The sequence below is a fragment of the Euleptes europaea genome, chromosome 20 (genome assembly GCF_029931775.1).
Source record: "Euleptes europaea isolate rEulEur1 chromosome 20, rEulEur1.hap1, whole genome shotgun sequence".
Lineage (NCBI taxonomy): Eukaryota > Metazoa > Chordata > Lepidosauria > Squamata > Sphaerodactylidae > Euleptes > Euleptes europaea.
This window is the reverse complement of record NC_079331.1, coordinates 13,945,311-13,968,541: the sequence shown is the minus strand read 5'-3', so window position 1 is coordinate 13,968,541 and position 23,231 is coordinate 13,945,311. Positions and strand designations below refer to the sequence as shown.

The window sequence follows — 23,231 nt, the reverse complement described above, 5'->3', positions numbered from 1 at the left end:
GCTCTCTCAGCCCCACCTACCTCTCAGGTTGTCTGTTGTGGGGAGAGGAAGGGAAGGTGATTGTAAGCTGGTTTGATTCTTCCTTAAGTAGTAGAGGAAGTCGGCATATAAAATCCTGGAGATCTTCTGGGACGACAACTGATCTCCAGGCGACAGATCAGTTCACCTGGAGAAAATGGCTGCGTCGAAAGGTGGGATCCACTTCCAGCGCAAAAGGAGCGCCTATATGTAAAGGAGCATTTAGGCGTAACTTGATTATAACTTTCGGCGTGTTTTCAAAGCGGTCCTTAAATAATTAACTACTGATAGAGTAAAAGCGATATCTTTACCAGACACCAGATAGATTAAGTGGTAGTTGTTTGAACATACAGGAAAATGCGAAATCAATAGAGTAATAAAATAAGTTCTTATAGAAGAAGAAAGGAGGCATCTATGGCATTATGACCCATCAAAGCCCCTCCCCTCCCAAACCCCGCCCTCCTCAGGCTCCACCCCCAGAATCTCCAGGTATTTCCCAACCTGTAGCTGGCAATTTTATTTGGATCTTGCCATCCTCATGCTGAAACTGGCCAGTGTGTAGCTGGTAACTATGGTTGCCAACCTCCAGGTACCAGCTGGAGATCTCCTGCTATTACAACTGATCTCCAGCCGATAGAGATCAATTTCCCTGGAGAAAATGGCCGCTTTGGGAATTGGACTCTATGGCATTGAAGTCCCTACCCCCCAAACCCCACCCTCCTCAGGCTTCACCCCCGAAACCTCCCGCCAATGGCAAAGAGAGACATGGCAACCCTACTGGGGACCAGTTCTACTGCCTATGCTGTTCTCTTCCTCCCTCTCCTTTAAATGTTACGGCTAGAAAAAGTTTTAAAAAGCAATGATCAGAGTAAATTAGGCAAAGCATGCCTCAGTGGGCACTAATGGGTTTAATTTGCCCGAAGAAGATTTCAGTAACACTCTCAAGGTTCTCCAAGGTCATTTTAAAAGTGTTTGCTTTGAAATGCCTCTTAGATCCTCATCGGGGGGAAAGAAAGTTTCACTTCTTGGTCTCTTGGGAAAAAATATTACAGAGGGATGGGCCGTAGGCACTTTCTCCCACTCCCCGATATGGACTTCTGGCAAGTTTTATGGATCGGATTGCCAACTGCCAGGTACCCCCTGGAGATCTCCTGCTATTATAACTGATCTCCAGCGGACTCTAATCTGGTGAACCTGGTTGGTTTTCCCCACTCGGCCACATGCAGCCTGCTGGGTGACCTTGGTCTAGTCACCTTTCTCTCTGAGCTCTCTCAGCCCCGCCTGCCTCACAAGGTGTCTGTTGTGGGGAGAGGAAGGGAAGGCGACTGTAAGCCGCTTTGAGACGGCTTAAAGGTAGAGAAAAGCGGGGGCACAAAAAACCAACTCTTCTTCTGAATAAATGCTAGCAGCCAGTTCATCTCTGGATTTCTTCCCGATATACCTTTTTGTGGTAAAAATATTTTTTTTGTTGATTATGTACTTTCTTTATGAGCCCTCCTTATTTAAGAGTAGTTGTAGGCAGCCATCCTGTATAGATAGTGAGCCCCGTGGCCCAGAGTGGTAAGCTGCAGTACTGCAGTCCAAGCTCTGCTCACGACCTGAGTTCGATCCCAACAGAAGTTGGTTTCAGGTAGGGTTGCCGTAGGGTTGCCAGGTCCCTCTTCGCCACTGGCAGTAGATTTTTTTCCGCCACTGGCAGTAGGGGTGGGACTTCAATGCCATAGAGTTCAATTGACAAAGCGGCCATTTTTCTCCAGGTGATCTGATCTCTATTGGCTGGAGATCAGTTGAAGTAGCAGGAGATCTCCTGCTACTTCCTGGCAGTTGGCAACCCTAGGTAGCCGGCTCAGCCTTCCATCCTTTCGAGGTCGGTCAAATGAGTACCCAGCTTGCTGGGGGTAAGACGACTGGGGAAGGAACTGGCAAACCACTGCCTAGGAAATGTCGGGATGTGACGTCACCCCATGGATCAGGAATGACCCAGTGCTTGCACAGGGGACCTTTACCTTTTTACCTTTTTATTTATGATACTTGACAATAAATCAGGATTCTCTCCATTCCAACCTCTGTGCAGTGGCTGTATACCTTTCCCCCCATCCCTTTACTAAGGTTTGCTTTTCGACGCAATGAAGCGCAAGAGGAGGCAATTTTTCCTGCTTTAATTTTTTCTCTCTCACCCTGGTATTCTTCACCGCTTGCTCCCTGCCAGGAACCGATTAAAAATAAAACCTGTGTCCGGTTCCAGCCTTACATAATAGCAGTTGCTTTGGGGACTGTAAGGAATGACCATCTCCGTTTCTATTTAAAGAAAGAAAAAAGGAAGGGGGAAAGGTTTTGCCGTCGAGAGGCGACTTGGGAGGGAGGAGGGATGTTGGAGAAGAGTGCTCGAAGGGACGTTTTTTTGAAAAATTCCACGCCGCTCTCTTCACACTTGCATCACCCGGGGAGGAACAAGCAGACGTTGGCTGCCGAGGCGCTCCAAATACCCGCCGTCATGGGTGCCAGCTCCCAGCCTGCCTCGGTTCTCGCCCTCTTCATGTTCGCCTCAGGTGGTTGCCAAGCGGAAAACCATCCTCACTGTACTGAAACCCTTTTGACTGCCAGCCTTGCGGACAGCTCTGTGTTTTTTCTCTCAGGTGGGCTGCTACTAAAAAACTCGTGTCACTACTAAGTTAGACTGGGAGTGTGTTGTTGTGCGGTGGAGAACTATGTGAGAAATCAGAAGCGGGGCCGTGGACTTCCCGGACTAGTGTCCACCACTTTATCATAAACTTGAGACGACCCGTTGATGAGATCTACCTCCTAGCCAGGAAGCCATTTTGCTGGTAGATAGGGGTGCCAGACCATAACTTTTTGACTCATACGAACATATGAAAGGCTATGCTGGATTAGACCAAGGCCCATCAAGTCCAGCAGTCTGTTCATACATTGGCCAACCAGGTGCCTCTAGGAAGCCCCCAAACAAGACGACTGCAGCAGCACCATCCTGCCTGCGTCCCACAGCACCTCATATAATAGGCATGCTCATAAGAACATAAGAAAAGCCCTCCTGGATCAGACCAAGGCCCATCAAGTCCAGCCGTCTGTTCAAACAGTGGCCAACCAGGTGCCTCTGGGAAGCCCACAGACAAGACGACTGCAGCAGCATTCTCCTGCCTGTCTGCCACAGCACCTAATAGAATAGGCATTCTCATAAGAAAGGCCCTGCTGGATCAGACCAAGGTCCATCAGCAGTCTGTTCACACAATGGCCAACCAGGTGCCTCTAAGAAGCCCTCAAACAAGACGACTGCAGCAGCATTCTCCTGCCTGTCTTCCACTGCACCTATTAGGCAGGCTCTTCTGATTCTGAAGAGAATAGGTATGCCTCATGACTAGTATCCATTTGGACTAGTAGCCTTGGGTTGCCCCATCCTCCATAAGAACATAAGGAAAGCCCTGCTGGATCAGACCAAGGCCCTTCAAGCCCAGCAGTCTGATCACACAGTGGCCGACCAGGTGCCTCTAGGAAGCCCCAAACAAGATGACTGCAGCAGCACCTAATACAATAGGCCTGCTCCTCTGATCTTGGAGAGAATAGGTATGCATCATGACTAGTATTCATTTTGACTATTTGCCCCCGATTGCCCTGTCCTCCATGAACATATCCACTCCCCTTGTCAAGCCTTCCAAGTTGGCAGCCATCACCGCATCCTGGGGCAGCTATGCGTTGTGTGAAGGAAGACTTCCTTTTATCAGTTTTGAATCACCCTCCAGATTCAGCAGATGACCCTGCGGTTCTGGTATTATGACAGAGGGAGAAAAGCATCTCCCTGCCCACTCTCTCCATACCATACTCTTTGTGTTAGAGATTTGCTCAGAACCCTCTTATGGCGAGGTGGGTGGAATTCCCATCTGATCTCCTCCGCTTCATCTCTAGGGCAGCAACCACCCGATGAGAGCCAGTGTGGTTTGGTTAGCGTGTCAGCCTAAGATCTAGGAGACCCATTTCTCTTCCCAATGTTTGGACCTTGGTGTTGCCACCTCCGATAGGGTTGCCAGGTCCTTCTTCACAACTAGCGGGAGGCTTTTGGGGGGGAGCCTGAGGAAGGTGGGGTTTGGGGAGGGGCTTCAATGCCATAGAGTGCAATTGCCAAAGCAGCTATTTTCTCCAGGTAAACTGATCTCTATCGGCTGGAGATCAGTTGTAATAGCAGGAGATCTCCAGCTAGTACCTGGAGGTTGGCAACCCTACAGATTTTCAACAAACACTTCAAAGTTGTCGTTACAACATTCCAGAAATCCTCTCTCTGGCCCGCTTCATTATTTGGCTTAGTGTCTGCAGTGTGACCTGAGCGAAGCCAGCGACCATGAAAACGAAGGGAAAGAAGTAGCCAGATGGCTGTTTGTTGCAGCAGGGATAACTGGAATCTCCCTCCCATTTATTCTGGGCTTTTTGGGGGTGGGGAGGGGAGGGACTTCAATTCCATAGTGTCCAATTGCCAAAGTGGCCATTTTCTCCAGGTGAACCGATCTTCATTGACTGGAGATCAGTTGTAATAACAGTAGATCTCCAGCCGCCACCTGGAGGTTGGCAACCCTAACCGCCAAGCTTCCGTCTGGCTGTGGTGTCCAGACAGGTAGCTTCCAGGTGTAAGCCATCCAAACTTACACAGTGTGAAACATGACTCTCCTGATGTTTTGAGATAACGTGTTTGGGGAATGTTTGTCATTCCAGGGATGAGGCTGTCCAGGCCCCTTACTGTAGATCCACAGCCTGGGGGGAAAGGAGTGGAGGAGGCAATGAGGGAGGTGCTGTCTCCCACTGGAGACAAATATGAGTCCCCTTGTAAAGATCAGCATATTTCTCCGACTTATATTTGTAAGCCTCTCTTCCTTTAGAAAACCTGGTGTGGCTTACGCTGATTTCTTGTGAAGGGGAGCTCATAGAGGCCCTTTATGCATGGCTGTTTCCTCGCAGTCACCCTGCCGACTTCTTCGGGGCGTTGCTTTGATTATGCCGGACTTTTCCGATTGTCAGAGGCCGCCTCGCTCTCCCTGCGCATTCACACGTGTTTTACCAGCGTTTTCTGTATAGTAAGGTTGCCAACCTCCAGGTGATTGCAAACAAAGGAACAGTACCCAAATATAGGCTGCAAAAAAGTGCTATATTACAAGAGTGAAATTACAAGATCAGTGCAAACCTGAAAAACATATAAAATACCTACGTGGTGCAAACAGACAAACGAATCAAACCTGGTAAATTTCTAGGCAAACAGTTAACAAAGAATGCTAAGGAACGTCAGTTTCAATTCATAAGGCAAATGCCCTTAGAGCGGTCCATGGAGACGGGCTGCCATTCAATTGAAGGGAAGGGATCCAGGGTTGATATCGTAGAAATCTTCGGTACGTGTTATCAAGATCAATTTGGCACGTTTCGCCTTTGGCTTTATCAACCAGCCTTGCTGCTAATGCTTGCTCAAATAAGCCTCAGAGGATCCAGCTCATTTGCCTTATGAATTGAAATTGACGTTCATTTGCGTTGTTTGTTAACTGTCTGCCTAGAAAATTACCAGGTTTGATTCATTTGTCTGTTTGTACCATGTAGGTGTTTTGTATATGTTTTTCATGTTTGCACTGATTTTGTAATTTCACTTGTAATATAGCACTTTTTTGTAGCCTATATTTGGGTACTGTTCCTTTGTTTGCAGTTATCTTACAGTACCCTGCCTTTCTTTCGTTTGAACCTCCAGGTAATAGCAGAAGATCTCCTGCTATTACAACTGATCTCTAGCCGAAAAATGGCCGCTTTGGCAATTGAACGCTATGGCATTGAAGTCCCTCCCCTCCCCAAACCCCGGCCTCCTCAAGCTCCGCTCCCAAAATCTCTCGCCGGTGGGAAACAGGGACCTGGCAACCCTAGCCTGTCCCCTGTGGCTTTGCAGGGGTGCTTCTAAGAATTGTATTTCTATGTTGGGCTTGCTCCTACAAATCACATTGTGTGACCTTGAGCTGTGGCGTGGGAACTGAAGTTTGGTTCTGTAATGATTATTCTGGAAGTGTTCAATGTAGAGTTGCCAGTCCCCTGCTCCCCCCCTCTTAGAGAAATAAAATTAAATAATGGCAGTTGGGTCGATGGCATGACATAATTTCCAGGGGAACTCAAAAGTGATATCGCACCTCTCTAGGAATCACCGGAAACTCTATGGTTCAACCATAGTTTCTGGGGGTTCCTAGAGAGGTGTGATGCCTAGGGTTGCCAGCTCCAGTTTGGGAAATACCTGGAGATTTGGGGGGGGTGGGAAGAAGAGGGACTTCAATGGGATATAGGTGGGCTATAGAGCCCACTTTCCAAAGTGGCCATTTTTTCCAGGGGAACTGATCTCAGTCGCCTGGAGATCATTTGCAATCCCAGGAGATCTCCAGCTACCACCTGGAGGGTTGCAATCCTAGTGATGCCACTTTCAGGTTTTCCCTGGAAGAGTTGTCATTCCTCCCCTGACAACTGTTGTCCCATGACCACTCCTTCACCACCCTGGTTTCCTGCTTGTTGCCAGCCTCCAGGTACTAGCTGGAGATCTCCTGCTATTACAACTGAACTTCAGCCGATAGAGATCAGTTCCCCTGGAGAAAATGGCCGCTTTGGCAATTGGACTCTATGGCATTGAAGTCCCTCCCCCCCCAACCCCGCCCTCCTCAGACCCCACCCCAAAAACCTCCCACCGGTGGCAAAGAGGGACCTGGCAACCCTAGCTATTACAACTGATCTCCAGTCAATAAAGATCAGATCCCCTGGTGAAAAAGGCCACTTTGGCAATTGGACTCTATGGCATTGAAGTCCTTCCCCTCCCCGAACCCCACCCTCCCCAGGATCCGCCCCAAAAACCTCCCTCCGGTGGCAAAGAGGGACCCGGCAACCCTACAGATCAGTCTTGTTTCTTGCTCTGAACACTTTGGATAGCCCGTCTCGCTGAATGTGAGACCACCTTGTTCTCCGTCGTCCTGCCCCGAACCTCACGGGAAGCGCCAGGAATTCCCGTGGAACGTTTTGCCAGTTATCCTGCAGATAGCATCTGATGGTGTTAAATCGCAACGCTCTATCTGGATGGAGACCTTCCAACTTTGTGGGATGTTGCTGATATCTCCCCTAAGCCTTGGGGGATACAGTGGGGCGGCACATCCGATGTAATCTGTCTCCTATTTCCGAACACACACGCAGATGGCAGCTTGCCCGGCGGAGCCTAGTGGGATGTCCGCCACCCGCGTGTAAATTGCTGTTATTCCTGACAAGTCTCGAAATTAAGACTCTTCTCTTCCCCCACCCCCGCGTCCGATCTTTATCTCCAGAGGTTATCTCTCCTGACTCCCTCCTTTTCTGTATCTGTTTCTTGAGGGGGGCTATGGGGAAGGCTCTCGTTTCTTGTCTGCTGTTTCAGTTGGGTGGAGGGGTCGGTCGGTGGGAGAGGTACTTTGCCGAGCGGTGATGGCCGATGCCTCGGGCGGAAAAGCGATATAGCAGAACGGCTGCCAGACAGCTTAACAAGAAAGGAGAGGCTGTCTGTGTGAGGATGAGATGGGATGGGTGTAGGAATGGGCGGAAGGATCAGTATCGATTTCAGGTGTGCACCCAGGGTGGGGGGCTAGTAGGGCTGTTAGAAGCTGTGCCAGATCCCCCCTGGCCACCGGCTGGGGATGGGTGGTAGGGTTGCCAGATCCAGGTTCTGAAACTCCTGAAGATTCGGAGATGGAGCCCGGACTGGAGAAGACAGGGACCTCAGTGGGGTACAGTGCCATAGAGTTCTCCCAAAGCATCCATAGAGTTTGTTCCAAAGCATCCATTTTCTCCAGGGGAACTGATCTTTGTAGGCTGGAGATGAGCTGTAATTCTGGGAGATCCTCCAGTCCCACCTGGAAACTGGCATCCCTCCGAGGCCATCATATAATTAAAAAAAAGAGACTCACTCAAGTGAAGCACAGGCAGGCTAGGTTCGAGTCCAGGAATGCTTTGCCATTCTGATTTAGGAAGGGGAAACTCAGGCTGCGCTATGTAAGGTGAAGAAGAGTTGGTTTTTATATGCCGCCTTTCTCTTTTAAGGAGAATCAAACCAGCTTACAATCTCCTTCCCTTCCTCTCCCCACAACAGACACCTCGTGAGGTAGGTGGGGCTGAGAGAGCTTTAAGAGAACTGTGACTAGCCCAAGGTCCCCCAGCTGGCTTCATGTGGAGGAGCGGGGAAACCAACCCTGTTCACCCGATTAGAGTCCGCCGCTCATGTGGATGAGTGGGGAATCAAACCCGGTTCTCCAGATTAAAGCCCACCACTCTTTCACCACTACACCCAGCCAAACTTGGACCATGATGGTATGAACTCTGCAAATCTCAAGGTGTAAGTTGTGGGAGATCCATTTCCCAAAGTACACCCTGGGAGGGTTTCTTGAACATCTTGGTTCATAAGGCGAGAGACCCACAGGGCAGGCTATTTCCCCCCTCTGGATTCAGAAACACAAAACCTCTAGAAAGATGAACACAATCCTTTTGGAGAGTTGCAATTGTACACACATCTTAATTTGAGCTAGGGGTTAGCCCCCCCCCTTACTCTGTATTTAATGCTGGAGTTATGTCCAGTTACTAGGGTTGCCAGTCCCTCTTCGCCAATGGAGGTTTTTAGGGCAGAGCCTGAGGAGGGCGGGGTTTGAGGAGGGGAGGGACTTCAGTTCCACAGAGCCCAATGGCCAAAGCGGCCATTTTACCCAGGGGAACTCATCTCTGTCGGCTGGAGATCAGTTGTAATAGCAGGAGATCTCCAGCTAGTACCTGGAGGTTGCAAATGAATGCATACAGCACGAAAACTCAAGCTGGAAAATACTCACTATAATATATTTACTATAATGTATACTCATATAATTCATTACGTGAAAATATCAACATAGCTACACATACATTCACAAATCAGTAATTCTTATACTCAGTCCTAAGTCCTAAATAATGTCCATATGCTGTTAGGTAAAGGTAAAGGTCCCCTGTGCAAACACCGGGTCATTCCTGACCCATGGGGTGACGTCACATCCCAACATTTACTAGACAGACTTGGTTTACAGGGTGGTTTGCCAGTGTCTTCGCCAATCATCTTCCCTTTACCTTTAGCAAGCTGGGTCCTCATTTTACCGACCTTGGAAGGATGGAAGGCTGAGTCAACCTTGAGCCGGCTACCTAAAACCTACTTCTGTAGGGATCGAACTCAGGTTGTGAGCAGAGCTTGGACTGCACTACTGCAGCTTACCGCTCTGCACCACGGGGCTCTTCATTTACTATAATGTATACTCATATAATCCACTACGTGAAAATAATTAATGTTATTCACGGGGCTCCTTCCATATGCTGTTAGTAGAGAGCAAATGAAAGGGAAAGGACGTCCTCTTCCTATACTTGCTGTGAAGGCAGTCGAGACTGAGTATAAGAATTATTGATTTGTGATTGTATGTGTATAGTTACATTAATTATTTTCACGTAGTGGATTATATGAGTATACATTATAGTAAATGAAGAGCCCTGTGGTGCAGAGCGGTAAGCTGCAGTACTGCAGTCCAAGCTCTGCTCACGACCTGAGTTCGATCCCGACGGAAGATGGTTTCAGGTAGCTGGCTCAAGGTCGACTCAGCCTGCCATCCTTCCGAGGTCGGTCAAATGAGGACCCAGCTTGCTGGGGGTAAAGGGAAGATGACTGGGGAAGGCACTGGCAAACCACCCCGTAAAACAAAGTCTGCCTAGTAAACGTCGGGATGTGACGTCACCCCATGGATCAGGAATGACCCGGTGCTTGCACAGGGGACCTTTACCTTTTACATTATAGTAAATATAGTGAGTATTTTCCAACTTGAGCTTTCATGCTGTTTGCATTCATTTCCAGTACCTGGAGGTTGGCATACTTATTGTGCAGAGGAGCTAAAATTTGCAACTGCTTTAGCCAGAGCGTCAAGTGAGACTGGTTTAATACAGAACTTTTGTTGAAGATGTGCTTTTTTTTCTAGAAAAGAAGCAGAAGAAGAAGAAGAAGAAGAAGACAATTAATGCCTGGAGGCCTCGGAGGAATGCAATCCGGCTCACCAATGAGTACACAGTGGAAACGTTGGTGGTGGCAGATGCTGATATGGTCCAGTATCATGGGGTGGACACTGCCCAGAGGTTCATCCTCACTGTCATGAACATGGTAGGTGCTACCTTTGCTCCTGGAGCCGAAGGTCTGGATTCAGACCTACCATGATGATAGAAGAAGAAGCATTGGTTTTTAGATGCTGACTTTCTCTACCACTTAAGGAAGAATCAAACCAGCTTACAGTCACCTTCCCTTCCCCTCCCCACAACAGACACCCTGTGAGGTAGGTGGGGCTGAGAGAGCTCTAAGAGAACTCTGACTGGCCCAAGGTCATCCAGCTGCCTTCATAGAATTATAGAGTTGGAAGGGACCACCAGGGTCATCTAGTCAGGGTCATGCAGGAAACTCACAACTACTTCCCCCACACACACCCAGTGACCCCTACTCCATGCCCAGAAGATGGCCAAGATGCCCTCCCTCTCATGATCTGCCCAAGGTCACAGAATCAGCATTGCTGACAGATGGCCATCTAGCCTCTGATTAAAAACCTCCAGGGAAGGAGCGCTTACCACCTCCCGAGGAAGCCTGTTCCGGTGAGGAACCGCTCTAACTGTTAGAAAATTCTTCCGCCCACCTCACAGGGCATCTGTTGTGGGGAGGGGGAGGGAAGGTGATTGTAAGCTGGTTTGATTCTTCCTTAAATGGTGGGAAAGTCGGCATATAAAAACCAGCTCTCCTTCTCCTTCTCCTTCCTTCCTTCCTTCCTTCCTTCCTTCCTTCCTTCCTTCCTTCCTTCCTTCCTTCCTTCCTTCCTTCCTTCCTTCCTTCCTTCCTTCCTTCCTCGTCTTCCTCGTCTTCCTCGTCTTCCTCGTCTTCCTCGTCTTCCTCTTCGTCTTCTTCGTCTTCTTCTTCGTAGTCTTCGTCTTCCTCCTAGTCTTCTTCTCCTCCTCAGGCCAAATGTGCTCTTCTTCTCAGGCCAAATCTGCTCTTCATCTCCAGCTCGGGGTTGTTCAGTGTCTTCTGAGAGGCTTCTCACCAAGGGGACGACGTAAATCTCTGCACACAATAACAATTTACTTCCAACTGGGGCTTCCTGCAATGTACAAATCTCACCGCCAACTGCCCGTCGCAACTCCGGCCAACTGGCTCGGGTTGAAATTTTTCAAAAATTGAAAGAGAACTCCAAAATTACCAGCGGTCAACCAGGCCAGTGATTCATTTCCGTCCCTTCCAACGCAGGGATGCTCCGGGCCTTGTATAAATATGGGCAACCTGTCGGTTTTGGCGCAGCGATGTTGAGGTTCTTTCTCTTTCGGCTCGCGCGGCAGGTTGAAAGGCTGCCTCTCAAGAAACCAGAATGTTAATTTTGGAGCATGTGCCAGGATTTAAGCAAAACGGAGCGCTACTTGGCACTAGGGTAGGGTGGGGTGTGGATTTATTAATTGGGCTGGTTGCTGTATGGCATTACCTTCCCTGTCAAGCCACAGAGTAAGGCTTAAAAGCGCTTATTAGCACACACATTATATTTACGGTTGTTTTAAAGTCGGCAACTGCTTAAATCAATTTAATATCTTTTGGTTGAAAGGGAATGAGAGCCATCGTTATAAAATATAGCTTTATTTTTGCAGCTGGCAAATGAGGATATGAGGCTTTTTTTTTGTAAAGATGCAACCCAAAATAAATACAAAAATAGAATAAAACCCCTTTCAAAAGGCACGTATAGAATGATGGCCCCCAAGCCAAATCTCTGTTTTTAATACCTTTTTTAAAAAATAGCTTTTATCTTGTGCCCAAAATTGAGCATTAAATTATGACTAGTTAAATGGTGAGTACTTAAAGTTCTTATATGATGTTCCAGGAGAACATTTTAATACGGAATCGTGGGTTTTGTGTGAGACGTGGGGGGCCGTGACTTAGTGGTGGTGAGAGTTACCTACGGAAGAACTGGTTGTTGAAATGAATATGGTCTCTGTGTTTGGGAAATTGGGAGAATTAGCTTCCTTGGACTGTACCGCTTGAAAATGCAGGGGGAGAATCTCATAACTCATTTCTCTAATATGTCAGAGAACACTGGATGCTACTATAGGGGAGAGAAGTTTCCGAGCTGACAGTAAAAGCGGACTTGTAGAGAGTTTATTGCATAGGATGCTTAAACTGCCCCACCTGTATTCTGAAGTGGTGGAATCCTGGAAGGCCTGCCCCTAAAGGACGTACAGGTATAACTTGGAGATATTGCAATAAAGCGAGTCACACGAATTTTTGGGTCTCCCAGCACATGTAAAAGTCATGTTTACCCTATACTGTAGCCTATTAAGTGTGCAATAGTATTTTGTCTAAAAAAACCAATGTACTGTACTGGCTGTGGCTGAGTGGTAGAGCATCTGCTTGGCATGCAGAAGGGCCCAGGTTCAATCCCTGGCATCTCCAACAAAAAAGGGCAGCCCCTCCTTGGCGCTAGGGTTGCCAACCTCCAGGTACTAGCTGGAGCTCTCCTGCTATTACAACTGATCTCCAGCCGATAGAGATCAGTTCCCCTGGAGGAAATGTCCGCTTTGGCCATTAGACTCTATGGCATTGAAGTCCCTCCCTTCCCCAAACCTTGTCATCCTATTCAACCCTATTCTCGAAAGAGAAAAGAAATTAATTTTGCATAAAATTGCTTTTTAGTAAATAACTGTTATTTACTGAGTAGGGTTGCCAGGTCCCTCTTCGCCAATGGCAGGAGGTTTTTGGAGCAGAGCCTGAGGAGGGCAGGGTTTGGGGAGGGGAGGGACTTCAATGCCATAGAGTCCAATTGCCAAAGTGGCCATTTTCTCCAGGTGAACTGATCTCTGTCGGCTGGAGATCAGTTGTAGTAGCGGGAGATCTCCAGCTAGTACCTGGAGGTTGGCAAGCCTATTCCTCCACGATTCCACCAACAGGAAGCATCTGCAAGTGGGAAGACTGGGTTTAAGAGGCTGCTTTGGGGGGAACCGTAGCTGTATTTCAAAAGACTAGCATCTACACTTTCCTTTTTAATAATGTTCAAGGGATCACTAATTTCATGTTACTGCTTGCCGTTTTGGGAGGCTCTTAAAGTAATTGCAGGGTTTCGCAGCCGCTGCGGCAGGACTAAGAATATACATTTGCAATTACTTAGCCGGCCTGTGGTGTTTCCTGAAATAGAGACAAGTTCATTTCAAAGCCAGAGAGAGAGAGAGTATATGTCTGTTTCTGAAATGTAATTATTTAGGTCAAACAAACAGCAAATTACAGAGGGAAAATTCCTGTGATGTTACTCTTCCATGGTCTCAAAAGTCTGGACTTTCTCTTTCCTCAAAGTAAAAAATGAAGGGGTTCGGCACCCGCTCTAAACTGAAGCTCAGGTTTTAGACTCTTGGGAAGCACGCAGGGTCCTACTGAATGCTTAAAGAGCCCTCGAGTTGGGTACGATTGGGGAGTATAGCCGGGTTGTAGTCCTGCAAGGCTATTGGTTGTTATTATGGAAAGATGAGGCCCTCGTGAGTAGAGAAGCTCCGTGGCTCAGTGGAAGAACATCTGCTTTACATGCAGAAGAAGGTCCCAGGTAGCGTTGCCAGCCTCCAGGTGGTAAGCAATCAAAGTGAACACCTCTGGACCATTACCTAAGGTTAGAAAATAAGCACAGAAATAAGCTAATGGCAAGGCATGATGACAATATTATATTGGATATAACAACAAGCTACAAAGTCAAACAATGGTGCAGAGTGAAGAAACATATAGTCCAAGTACAGTAACAACGAATCCAAGGTTGATATCTTCAGTTGAAGAACAGTAGAAAGGGATACGATTGTTTCAATTCTTCCTCAGTCCCGTTTAAATATGAACTTTTCAATATAAGCTTCAGTAGCTTCAACAATTTCCATAGAATTCTTAGTCATTCCTCTTAAGGGATCAAAATAGCAACCATCTATATCTCTATTTCATCAATTCCAATATTAGGATATCTATTTGCCACGGTTGCACATACAAATTCACAGTTACCATGTTCCCGAGCGGGATACAAGCTGTAGTCCCAGGTAGCGTTGCCAGCCTCCAGGTGGTGGCTGGAGATCTCCCAGATTGATGACTGATCTCCAGGTGACAGAGATCGGTTCCCCTGGAGAAAATGGCTGTTTCTTTTAGCGACCGTCTAATCATGGTATTCTGACTCTTCTGCCTTCCCACCAGGTGTACAACATGTTCCAACACCAGAGCCTCGGAGTTAAAGTCAACATTCGAGTGACCAAGCTTGTCCTCCTTCGGAGTCGTCCTGTAAGTTTCAACAAGCTTTCACTCAGCTGTCAAGGGTTGTGTGGGTGTGAATCAGTTGCTTAAAATAGTGACTTATGTCCTATGGGGAGCGGTTAAGACGCTTAGGGCTGTTTAGCTTGGAAAGAAGGCGGCGGAGGGGAGACATGATAGAGGTCTATAAAATTATGCATGGTGTGGAGCGAGTGGACAGGGAGAAGTTTTTCTCCCTCTCTCATGATACTAGAACGCGAGGTCATCTGTTGAAGCTGGAGGGTGAGAGATTCAAAACAGATAAAAGGAAGTATTTTTTCACACAACGCATAGTTAAATGGTGGAACTCCCTGCCCCAGGATGTGGTGATGGCTGCCAGCTTGGAGGGCTTGAAGAGGGGAGTGGAGATATTCATTGAGGAAAGGGGTATTCATTGCTATTAGTTAAAATGGATACTAGTCATGCTGCATACTTATTCTCTCTAGTATCAGAGGAGCATGCCTATTATTTTGGGTGCCGTGGAACACAGGCAGGATAATGCTGCTGCAGTCGTCTTGTTTGTGGGCTTCCTAGAGGCACCTGGTTGGCCACTGTGTGAACGGACTGCTGGACTTGATGGGCCTTGGTCTGATCCAGTAGGGCCTTTCTTACGTTCTTATGACTTGGATGATAGCAACCCTGGACTTCCTTGGTGGTCTCCCATCCCAGTACTAACCATGGCCATCCCTGCTTAGCTTCTGAGATCTGACGAGTGAACTGCAGCTCTAGGCCACCATGTAGGGTCACTTCCTGTTAAGGCAGGGCCTACAGGAGTTAGCTCAAGAATCATAGAGTTGGAATTGTCCATAAAGGCCATCTAGTCCAACCTCCTGCTCAGGGCAGGATCAGCCTAAAGCAAGGGTGTCAAACTCAATTGTTACGAGGGCCGGATAGGGTTGCCAGCTCCAGGCTGGGAAATACCTGGAGGTTTTGTGGGTGGTGCCTGAGGAAGGCAAGGTTTGGGAAGGGGAGGGACTTCAATGCCATAGAGTCCAATTGCCAAAGTGGCCATTTTCTCCAGGTCAACTGATCTCTATCGGCTGGAGATCAGTTGTGATAGCAGGAGCTCTCCAGCTACTATCTGGAGGTTGGCAACCCTAGGGCTGGATATGACACAAATGTCCCTTGGTCGGGCCGGGCCATGCCTCTCCAGCCCAGATCGAGAGTGGGGGTGGGGTGCCTTGGCTGGCTCATGGATCAGATAAGAGCTCCCAAGGAGCCGGATCCAGCCCGTGGGCCTTATGTTTCACACTCCTGGTCCGAAGCATCCCTAACAAGTGTTCGTCTAGCCACTGCTTGAAGACTGCTAGTGAGGGGGAGCTCACCACCTCCCTAGGCAGCCCATTCCACTGATGAACTACTCTTAGTCTCAAAAATGTCTTCCTAATGTCCAGCCGGTACCTTTCTGCCTGTAATGTATACCCATCATTGTGAGTCCTATCCTCTGCATTATTGATTTGATTGCTTCGATGCGAATACCTTTAGTTACTACGCTGTTGGTAGCCCCAGGTGTGCTGTATGGCATGATGATCTGCCACTTGGGTCGACTCTGTTTTTCTCTCTCCAATTCCCATTTGTTTCCTTTTTTAAACAAAATTTTAATATTTTTAAAAAACCGCATAAAACAAAACAGACAACATACCACAATCACACCTTATGCATATATATCTGCAACGAGACCTTCATCAATTACTGTCTGGAGCAGATCTGAATCCTTCTATATCCTTTTGCATTATTCTAAGAACTCCTCCTTAAATCTTTAGGAAAAAAATAAGTCTTCAACAAAGTGAGAAATATCTAGACGTATACTCTGGCCTTCACACAAGCTAAATGAATTGCCGTATTTGATTGCTATTATATAATGCTATAATACTAGTAATATACTATGCCTCTTAATCAGCCTTTAAAAAAAATATTAGCAGCACAACCATTTATTAAAAATATGGCTAACAGCCAAACACAGAAGCATATACAGAAGACAGTTTCCAACCGCCCAAACAAATGAAAATACAATAAGACAGGAGTGCTCCTAAAGAGTGATCCAATAACAATACTAGCAGCACTACAAATTTATTATAGTTAAAACTTACAATATATGCTTTTACCTGTTCTCATGGTATCATCCCATTTGTTTCCCGAAGGCCGAGCTGTCCATTGGGCACCACGGGGAAAGGTCTCTGGAGAGCTTTTGCCACTGGCAAAACGAAGAGTTTGGCGGCGCAAAGTATCTTGGAAACAATCATGTTCCTGGCGCCCGCGACGACACCCTTCCGGTGGATGCAGCTGTCTTTGTTACCAGGTGGGCGCTTCCTCCAGGAGGTTTTTCTAGGGCTCCTTCCTTCTCCCCCCAGCTCCATTTGGCTGCTTCTTGATAGCAGGGCCCGGTCAAGTCTCGGGGAGTTGATTTAATCTATTTACTTCGCTTACGTAGTCGCGTCTTCCCAATGGGAACCTCAAATGGACTGTGTGCTTGTAAAGTGCTGTCAACTCGCCGCCGACTTATAGCAACCCGGTAGGGTTTTCAAGGCAAGAGACTAACAGAGGTGGTTTGCCAGTGCCTTCCTCTGCACAGCACCCCTGGACTTCCTTGGTGGTCTCCCATCCAAATACTAACCAGGGCTGACCCTGCTTAGCTTCTGAGATCTGACCAGATCAGGCTCTGTGCCCTCCCCAAAAAACCTCCCACTGGTGGCGAAGAGGAACCTGGCAACCCTACATCACACACAGTAACCATTTCCCTTCCCCGCCCCAGCTGATTTACAGAACAAACCAAAATGCTGGAAGTCCTGCCAAATATTTTTGCAGCCAGGCATGTGAGGTGGGGGGGAAAGGGAGGGGAGGAACCTCTCAGGATCCTCTCTGAATCAGCTGGATTGGAGAGGTTTGCACTAAAAACCAAAATAATTGCTGGGGAGCTCTTTCTACCACTGCTTTGGTTAAAGGAGGGGGACGGTTCTCTGGTTTTGTGAGAGAACTGGGCATCGGCGAGTTCCAGCCTTCAGCAAAACCACATTTCCCCCAGTAAAATAAGCCTGCCTTATGTTGTTGAGGCCCTTCCCTTCCTGTATATTTCTCTCTCTCTCTCTCTCTCTTTCTTTTTACTGTACTATTTGAACTTTCCCCTGCATAGAGGAAAGGACAGTGCATTTGGTTGGAAGACCTCTTGGCTCGGCTGGCTTGGCTCCCTCGACACAAAACTCAGCGTGGCTGCGTGGAGCCTTGTGTGTGCATTTTAAACTCTGGCTTTCAAAGTGTGTGTGGGTGTGTGTGTCTGGATACTCCCCACACTGCCTAGTGGCGGAGTCTGTGGAAGTGGCTGGGTGTCCAGCTGAAATGGTTACGCCAGGAAAAAGCAGGCCTGGGGTTTCCAACAGCGGGAGTTGGTTTATTTTGATGTTTTTAATCTTACCCCCAAGACCCAGCTTTTTGAGGGTCAGCCTCATAAGAACATAAGAAAAGCCATGCTGGATGAGCCCAAGGCCCACCAAGTCCAGCAGTCTGTTCACACAGTGGCCAACCAGGTGCCTCCAGGTAGCCCACAAGCAAGACGACTGCAGCAGCATCTATCCTGCCTGTGTTCCAAAGCACCTAATATAATAGGCATGCTCCTCTGATCCTGGAGAGAATAGGTATGCATCATGACTAATATCCATTTTTTTTACTAGTAGCCCTGAATAGCCCTCTCCTCTATGAACATGTCCACTCCCCTCTTAAAGCCTTCCAAGTTGGCAGCCATCACCACATCCTGGGGCAGGGAGTTCCACAAGCTGTGGAACTCCTCCTCCTCCTTGGGGAGGTCAGGGCTTGGGGAAGGAAGGGACCTCAGTGGGATATAATGCCATAGAGCCCGTCCTCCAAAGCAGCCAATTTCTCCCAGGGACCTAATGTTAGAAAAAGAAGAAGCGTTGGTTTTTATATGCCAACTTTCTCTACCACTTAAGGAAGAATCAAACTGGCTTACAATCACCTTCCCTTCCCCTCCCCACAACAGACACCCTGTGAGGGCTGAGAGAGCTCTAAGAGAGCTGTGACTAGCCCAAGGTCACCCAGCTGGCTTCATGTGGAGGAGTGGGGAAACCAACCTGGTTCACCAGATTAGCGTCCACCGCTCATGTGGAGGAGCGGGGAGTCAAACCCGGCTCTCCAGATCAGAGCCCGCCGCTCCAAACCATCACTCTTAACCACTACACCACGCTGGCTGGTCTGTAGGCATGACATTATTTCCCACTCCCTGCGGTCAAACGCAGAAGGGTTCGTTGGTGTCCCGTTCTTGACAGGGTGCATGCCAGACTGCCTGCCCTTTCCCCTCGTCGCCGTCAGGGTCCCTCCGGATCAGTGCGAGAGGAAGAAATCTGCTTTTATTTGTGACTCTCGCGATCCCCTCAGGGGAGAGGGTTTCACCCCCCCCTCCAACCGGTGCCGCCTGCCACTTACTCTAAAGTTCACAATAAAAAGCATCTGGAGGATTTACCGGTTTATATAACATAATAAATCCTTAAATAAACTTCTGTCGAGCTGGCGCTGGGAACTCTTGCGAGAGGGCTCGAGCCAGCTGGGACGAGAGGGAAATGTCATCAGGTGCCTTGTGGGAAGGCTTGTCTTTCAAGCGCTCAGACATGACGGAGCAGCCCTGAATTCTTTGGTTTTTGCTGCGAGGAGCCTGGCGTTTGTCTTGTTTCCGTCTGAACGAGATCGTTTCGGAGGGCTGTCATTACCAGGGCGGGGGGCAGCGATGACTGAGCGCCTCATATGCAAAAGGAAAGAGACGACAAGCCGAGGTGTCGCTTGCAATTTTTAATCCTCCGCATTGCACCGCTGAGGGGCAAGGGATCACAGTTGGGAGACCGGGCTTGGAAATGCTTTCGGGGGGGGGGGGTGCAGTCCCCAAATAGTTCGGTTGTGGAACTCCCCGCCCCAGGATGTGGTGATGGCTGCCAACTTGGAAGGCTTGAAGAGGGGAGTGGACATGTTCATGAAGAGGGGAGGGGGAATGTTCATGGAGGAGAGGGCTATCCGTGGCTACTCGTCAAAATGGATGCGAGGCGTGATGCATACCTAGGGTTGCCAACCTCCAGGCGGTTAGCAAACAGAAAACAGCAACAATCTGCAAACAATACTTCTTTATGCTACAAAAAGCATATAAAGATACAACCAGTATCTAATACAGTGGTGGACAGTGTCCAAAGTTACATATATGGCCACAATAAGAAGAAAAATCCTAGAACATATTACAATGGCCAACGCGGAAGCATTGTAATTTACAGCTAGCGTTGGCCCCTGAGGAAGGCTGTCACTTTAAGCCGAAACAGAAAGGAAACCGGACTTCTGTAGGATTGTTCCATCACCTTACCTCTTGGAAAGAAAGACACGTTCCTAGCTTATGTTCTAGGATTTTTCTTCTTATTGTGGCCATATATGTAACTTTGGACACTGTCCACCACTGTATTAGATACTGGTTGTATCTTTATATGCTTTTTGTAGCATAAAGAAGTATTGTTTGCAGATTGTTGCAGTTTTCTGTTTGCTAATTATCTACAGCACGCTAACTTTGGTTTACCAAACCTCCAGGCGGTGGCTGGAGATCTCCCACCATTACAACTGATCTCCAGGCGACAGAGATCAGTTCACCTTTCCTGACTGGTTGCTCATGGAATGCAAACTCCCCTTTGGCTGCACCCACAGAATAATATGGCACAGCTCAAATATGGCACCCTCTTTTTCTTTAATTGCAGGCCTGCGGTAGATGCATAAAACTAAATGTACACGTTTGTGTATAAATTTTATATACAAAATTTCCACGTTCTGACGTTTTAGGATTCAGGGCGAGATGTGGGAGAAATGTTGAAAAAATGTACAGGAAGCGCTTGGATTGTTCTGAGACTGCATCTCCAAATGAGTATAATTATGGTTATTTTTTATTATTATTTGTAGGACAGATTTTTGTGTCCACAAAGATGAGCCCTGTGACACCGTGGGTAAGTAACTCATGCGCCTCTTGCGTTTCATCGCTGCTGCTCTAGTTTAAAATGAACTTCTCCCAACTCAGACCTCATTTTCTGTGCTGCTGACCGGATCAGGCAGCTGATTCGCTTCTTCATTTGTTTCGGTTAACTTTGTGACTCAAAGCATCACATCCCGAAGATGGTTTTGCATGCTGGATAGCTGTTGCTGCCTTAAAATCTTGCTTATTTGTTAGTAAGTATGGAACGTCCCTGGACTGAAGAGTACAGGAAACACAACCAAACACTTTGAGTGAAAAGTACATGGTAATTGACCAGACGTAACGTCAAGATGTTTGTTTTACGGCTGGTCGGTAATTCTACATCCGAACGCCAACAATAGTTTCTATCCCGTAGCAAGCCTGAACCGCTTGCGACCCAAGATAAATGAAATGTGTAACCTCCTGGTTTCAGGGTTGCCAGGTCCCTCTTCGCCATCGGTGGGAGCCTGAGGAGAGTGGGGTTTGTGGAGGGGAGGGACTTCAATGCCATAGAGTCCAATTGCCAAAGCGGCAATTTTCTCTAGGTGAACTGATCTCTATCAGCTGGAGATCAGTTGTAATAGCAGGAAATCTCCAGCTGGTACCTGGAGGCTGGCAACCCTACCTGGTTTTGCTTGTTGTGATTGCAGCTGGCAAATCTCAATGAATGGCTAATGGGTTGGACCTCAGCTTGGTGAGTGGCAAGTTGAGAAGAACTGCCATGGATGGTGATAGAAACCAACAAACAGTGCTAGTTAAAGTGCCAAGCTTGGATTTGGGAGACCCAGGTTCAAATCCCCACCCTGCCACGAAAACTCACTGGGTGACCTTGGGCTAGTCACAGCTCTCTTAGAGCTCTCTCAGCCCCACCTCCCTCACAGGGTGTCTGTTGTGGGGAGGGGAAGGGAAGGTGATTGTAAGCCGGTTTGAGTCTCCCTTAAGTGGTAGAGAAAGTCAGCATATAAAAACCAACTCTTCTCCTTCTCCTCCGCCTCCTCCTCCTCCAAAAACCAACTCTTCTTCTTCTACTACTCAGGACTCTTTGGTCAAGGGAGCTTGAAAGAAGGAAAGGAAAGGAGTCATGAAAGAATAATGTCATTTATTTCTGGATGGCCATGATTGTTAATGGGAGTGTGCTTGGCCCTCTGGGACCCCCAGGTTCTTGTAAAGTAAACTCACTTGCCGTGGTCGGGCCCTTCCCTTGATTCTTCTCATTTCCTTCTGGTGTGTGAAGGACAATTGCAGGAGACAGAGGACATAAACATGGTCACAGGGGAAGGATACCTTCTGTTTCAATGTTCACGAGATTGCCACCGAATCTCTGCTTTTCAGAAACGAGGGCCATTGTGGTTCACAACACCCTCATTGTCTTCCAACCCAATGGAAACCATATTTCCATGGAGGAAGTATTTAAGCTGTGTACCTGGGTCCAGATGTGGCTACAGAACAGCACATGGCTGGGGCAATCTGCGTGCTAAAACCAACCTGATGGAAGACACATGCTACCTCTGAGGGACCGGCGTCTCTATTCATAAGTCTTTTTTTTAAAGCATAACTTGCAACGTGTTTTCTGGCTTTCTTGTTCTGTGTACTGTCAGGGTGGCTAGAATGGCGAGGAGCCTTCATTCGGTTGACACAACTGGAAAATTCCATGTAAAAACTTCAGATCCTGTTATTTGTTATCACCACATTTGTTCCTCTTCAACTTGGTGCTTAGGGGAGAGAATGTAAAATGGGCCAGTCTTTCTGTTAGGAGAGACAGAGACAGAGAAAGAGAGAGAGAGAGAGAGAGAGAGAGAGAAAGAAAGAAAGAAAGAAAGAAAGAAAGAAAGAAAGAAAGAGAGAGAGAGAGAGAGAGAGAGAGAGAGAGAGAGAAAGAGAGAGAGAGAGAAAGAAAGAGAAAGAAAGAAAGAAAGAAAGAAAAAGAAAGAAAAAGAAGGAGTTGGTTTTTATATGCCAACTTTCTCTACCTCTTAAGGAAGCATCAATCGGCTTACAATCACCTTCCTTTCCCCTCCCCACAACAGACACCCTGTGAGGTAGGTGGGGCTGAGAGGGCTCTAAGAGAGCTGTGACTAGCCCAAGGTCACCTAGCTGGCTTCATGTGGAGGGGTGGGGAAACCAACCCGGTTCACCAGATCAGCGTCCGCCACTCGCGTGGAGGAGTGGGGGATCAAACCCGGTTCTCCAGATTAGAGTCCGTCGCTCTTAACCACTACACCAGGGCTGACTCTGCTTAGCTGCCGAGATCTGATGAGATCAGGCTAACCTGGGCTATCCATGTCAGGGTAGCGGATATTTACCTAAGGAGGTCAGTGCCATAAAGTTGCGACTGACTTATGGCGACCCCAGCAACAGGATTCAAGACTTCCTTTGCAGAGTCTTCTTTGGCGGGCATCCGTCCAAGAATCGAGCCGGCTTAACTTCCAAGATATGGCAGGACTGGGCTGTACCAGGCTGCCTTCCCTCCGACTGATGGGTGGTGCCAAGGTTTGGAATTCTGTTATTTTGAATCCGTATTATTAAAAGGTCCCAAACTGCTAGTTCGTGAAGCTCTGTCTCTGGCATCACCTTAGGGTTGCCAGGTCCCTCTTCCCCACTGGCGAAAGGTTTTTGGGGTGGAGCCTGAGGAGGGCGGGGTTTGGGGAGGGGAGGGACTTCGATGCCCTAGAGTCCAGTTGCCAAAGTGGCCATTTTCTCCAGGTGAACTGATCTCTATCGGCTGGAGATCAGTTGTAATAGCAGGACATCTCCAGCTAGCACCTGGAGGTTGGAGCAGAAATTGCACATATACTACGATAGTCAAGCTAAAGGAAAAGAGCAGTAATGGCTCTAAAAAATGTACACAAGCAAGTATTCAATGAAAAAGCGAATTTAGTG

General features: G+C 47.9%; 1 protein-coding gene across 1 annotated transcript in view; it reads left to right on the top strand.

Annotated features, from left to right (window-relative positions):
* The first annotated feature begins 10,076 nt into the window (after positions 1-10,076).
* Positions 10,077-23,231, top strand: part of ADAMTS17 (ADAM metallopeptidase with thrombospondin type 1 motif 17) — a 131,109-nt gene continuing 117,954 nt past the window's right edge. Inside the window, exons 1-4 of the mRNA XM_056866116.1 lie at positions 10,077-10,204; positions 14,279-14,362; positions 16,513-16,670; positions 20,303-20,346. Coding sequence (XP_056722094.1) covers positions 10,145-10,204; positions 14,279-14,362; positions 16,513-16,670; positions 20,303-20,346 — 346 coding nt within the window. The 5' untranslated portion in view covers positions 10,077-10,144. The remainder of the gene's footprint in view (positions 10,205-14,278; positions 14,363-16,512; positions 16,671-20,302; positions 20,347-23,231) is intronic.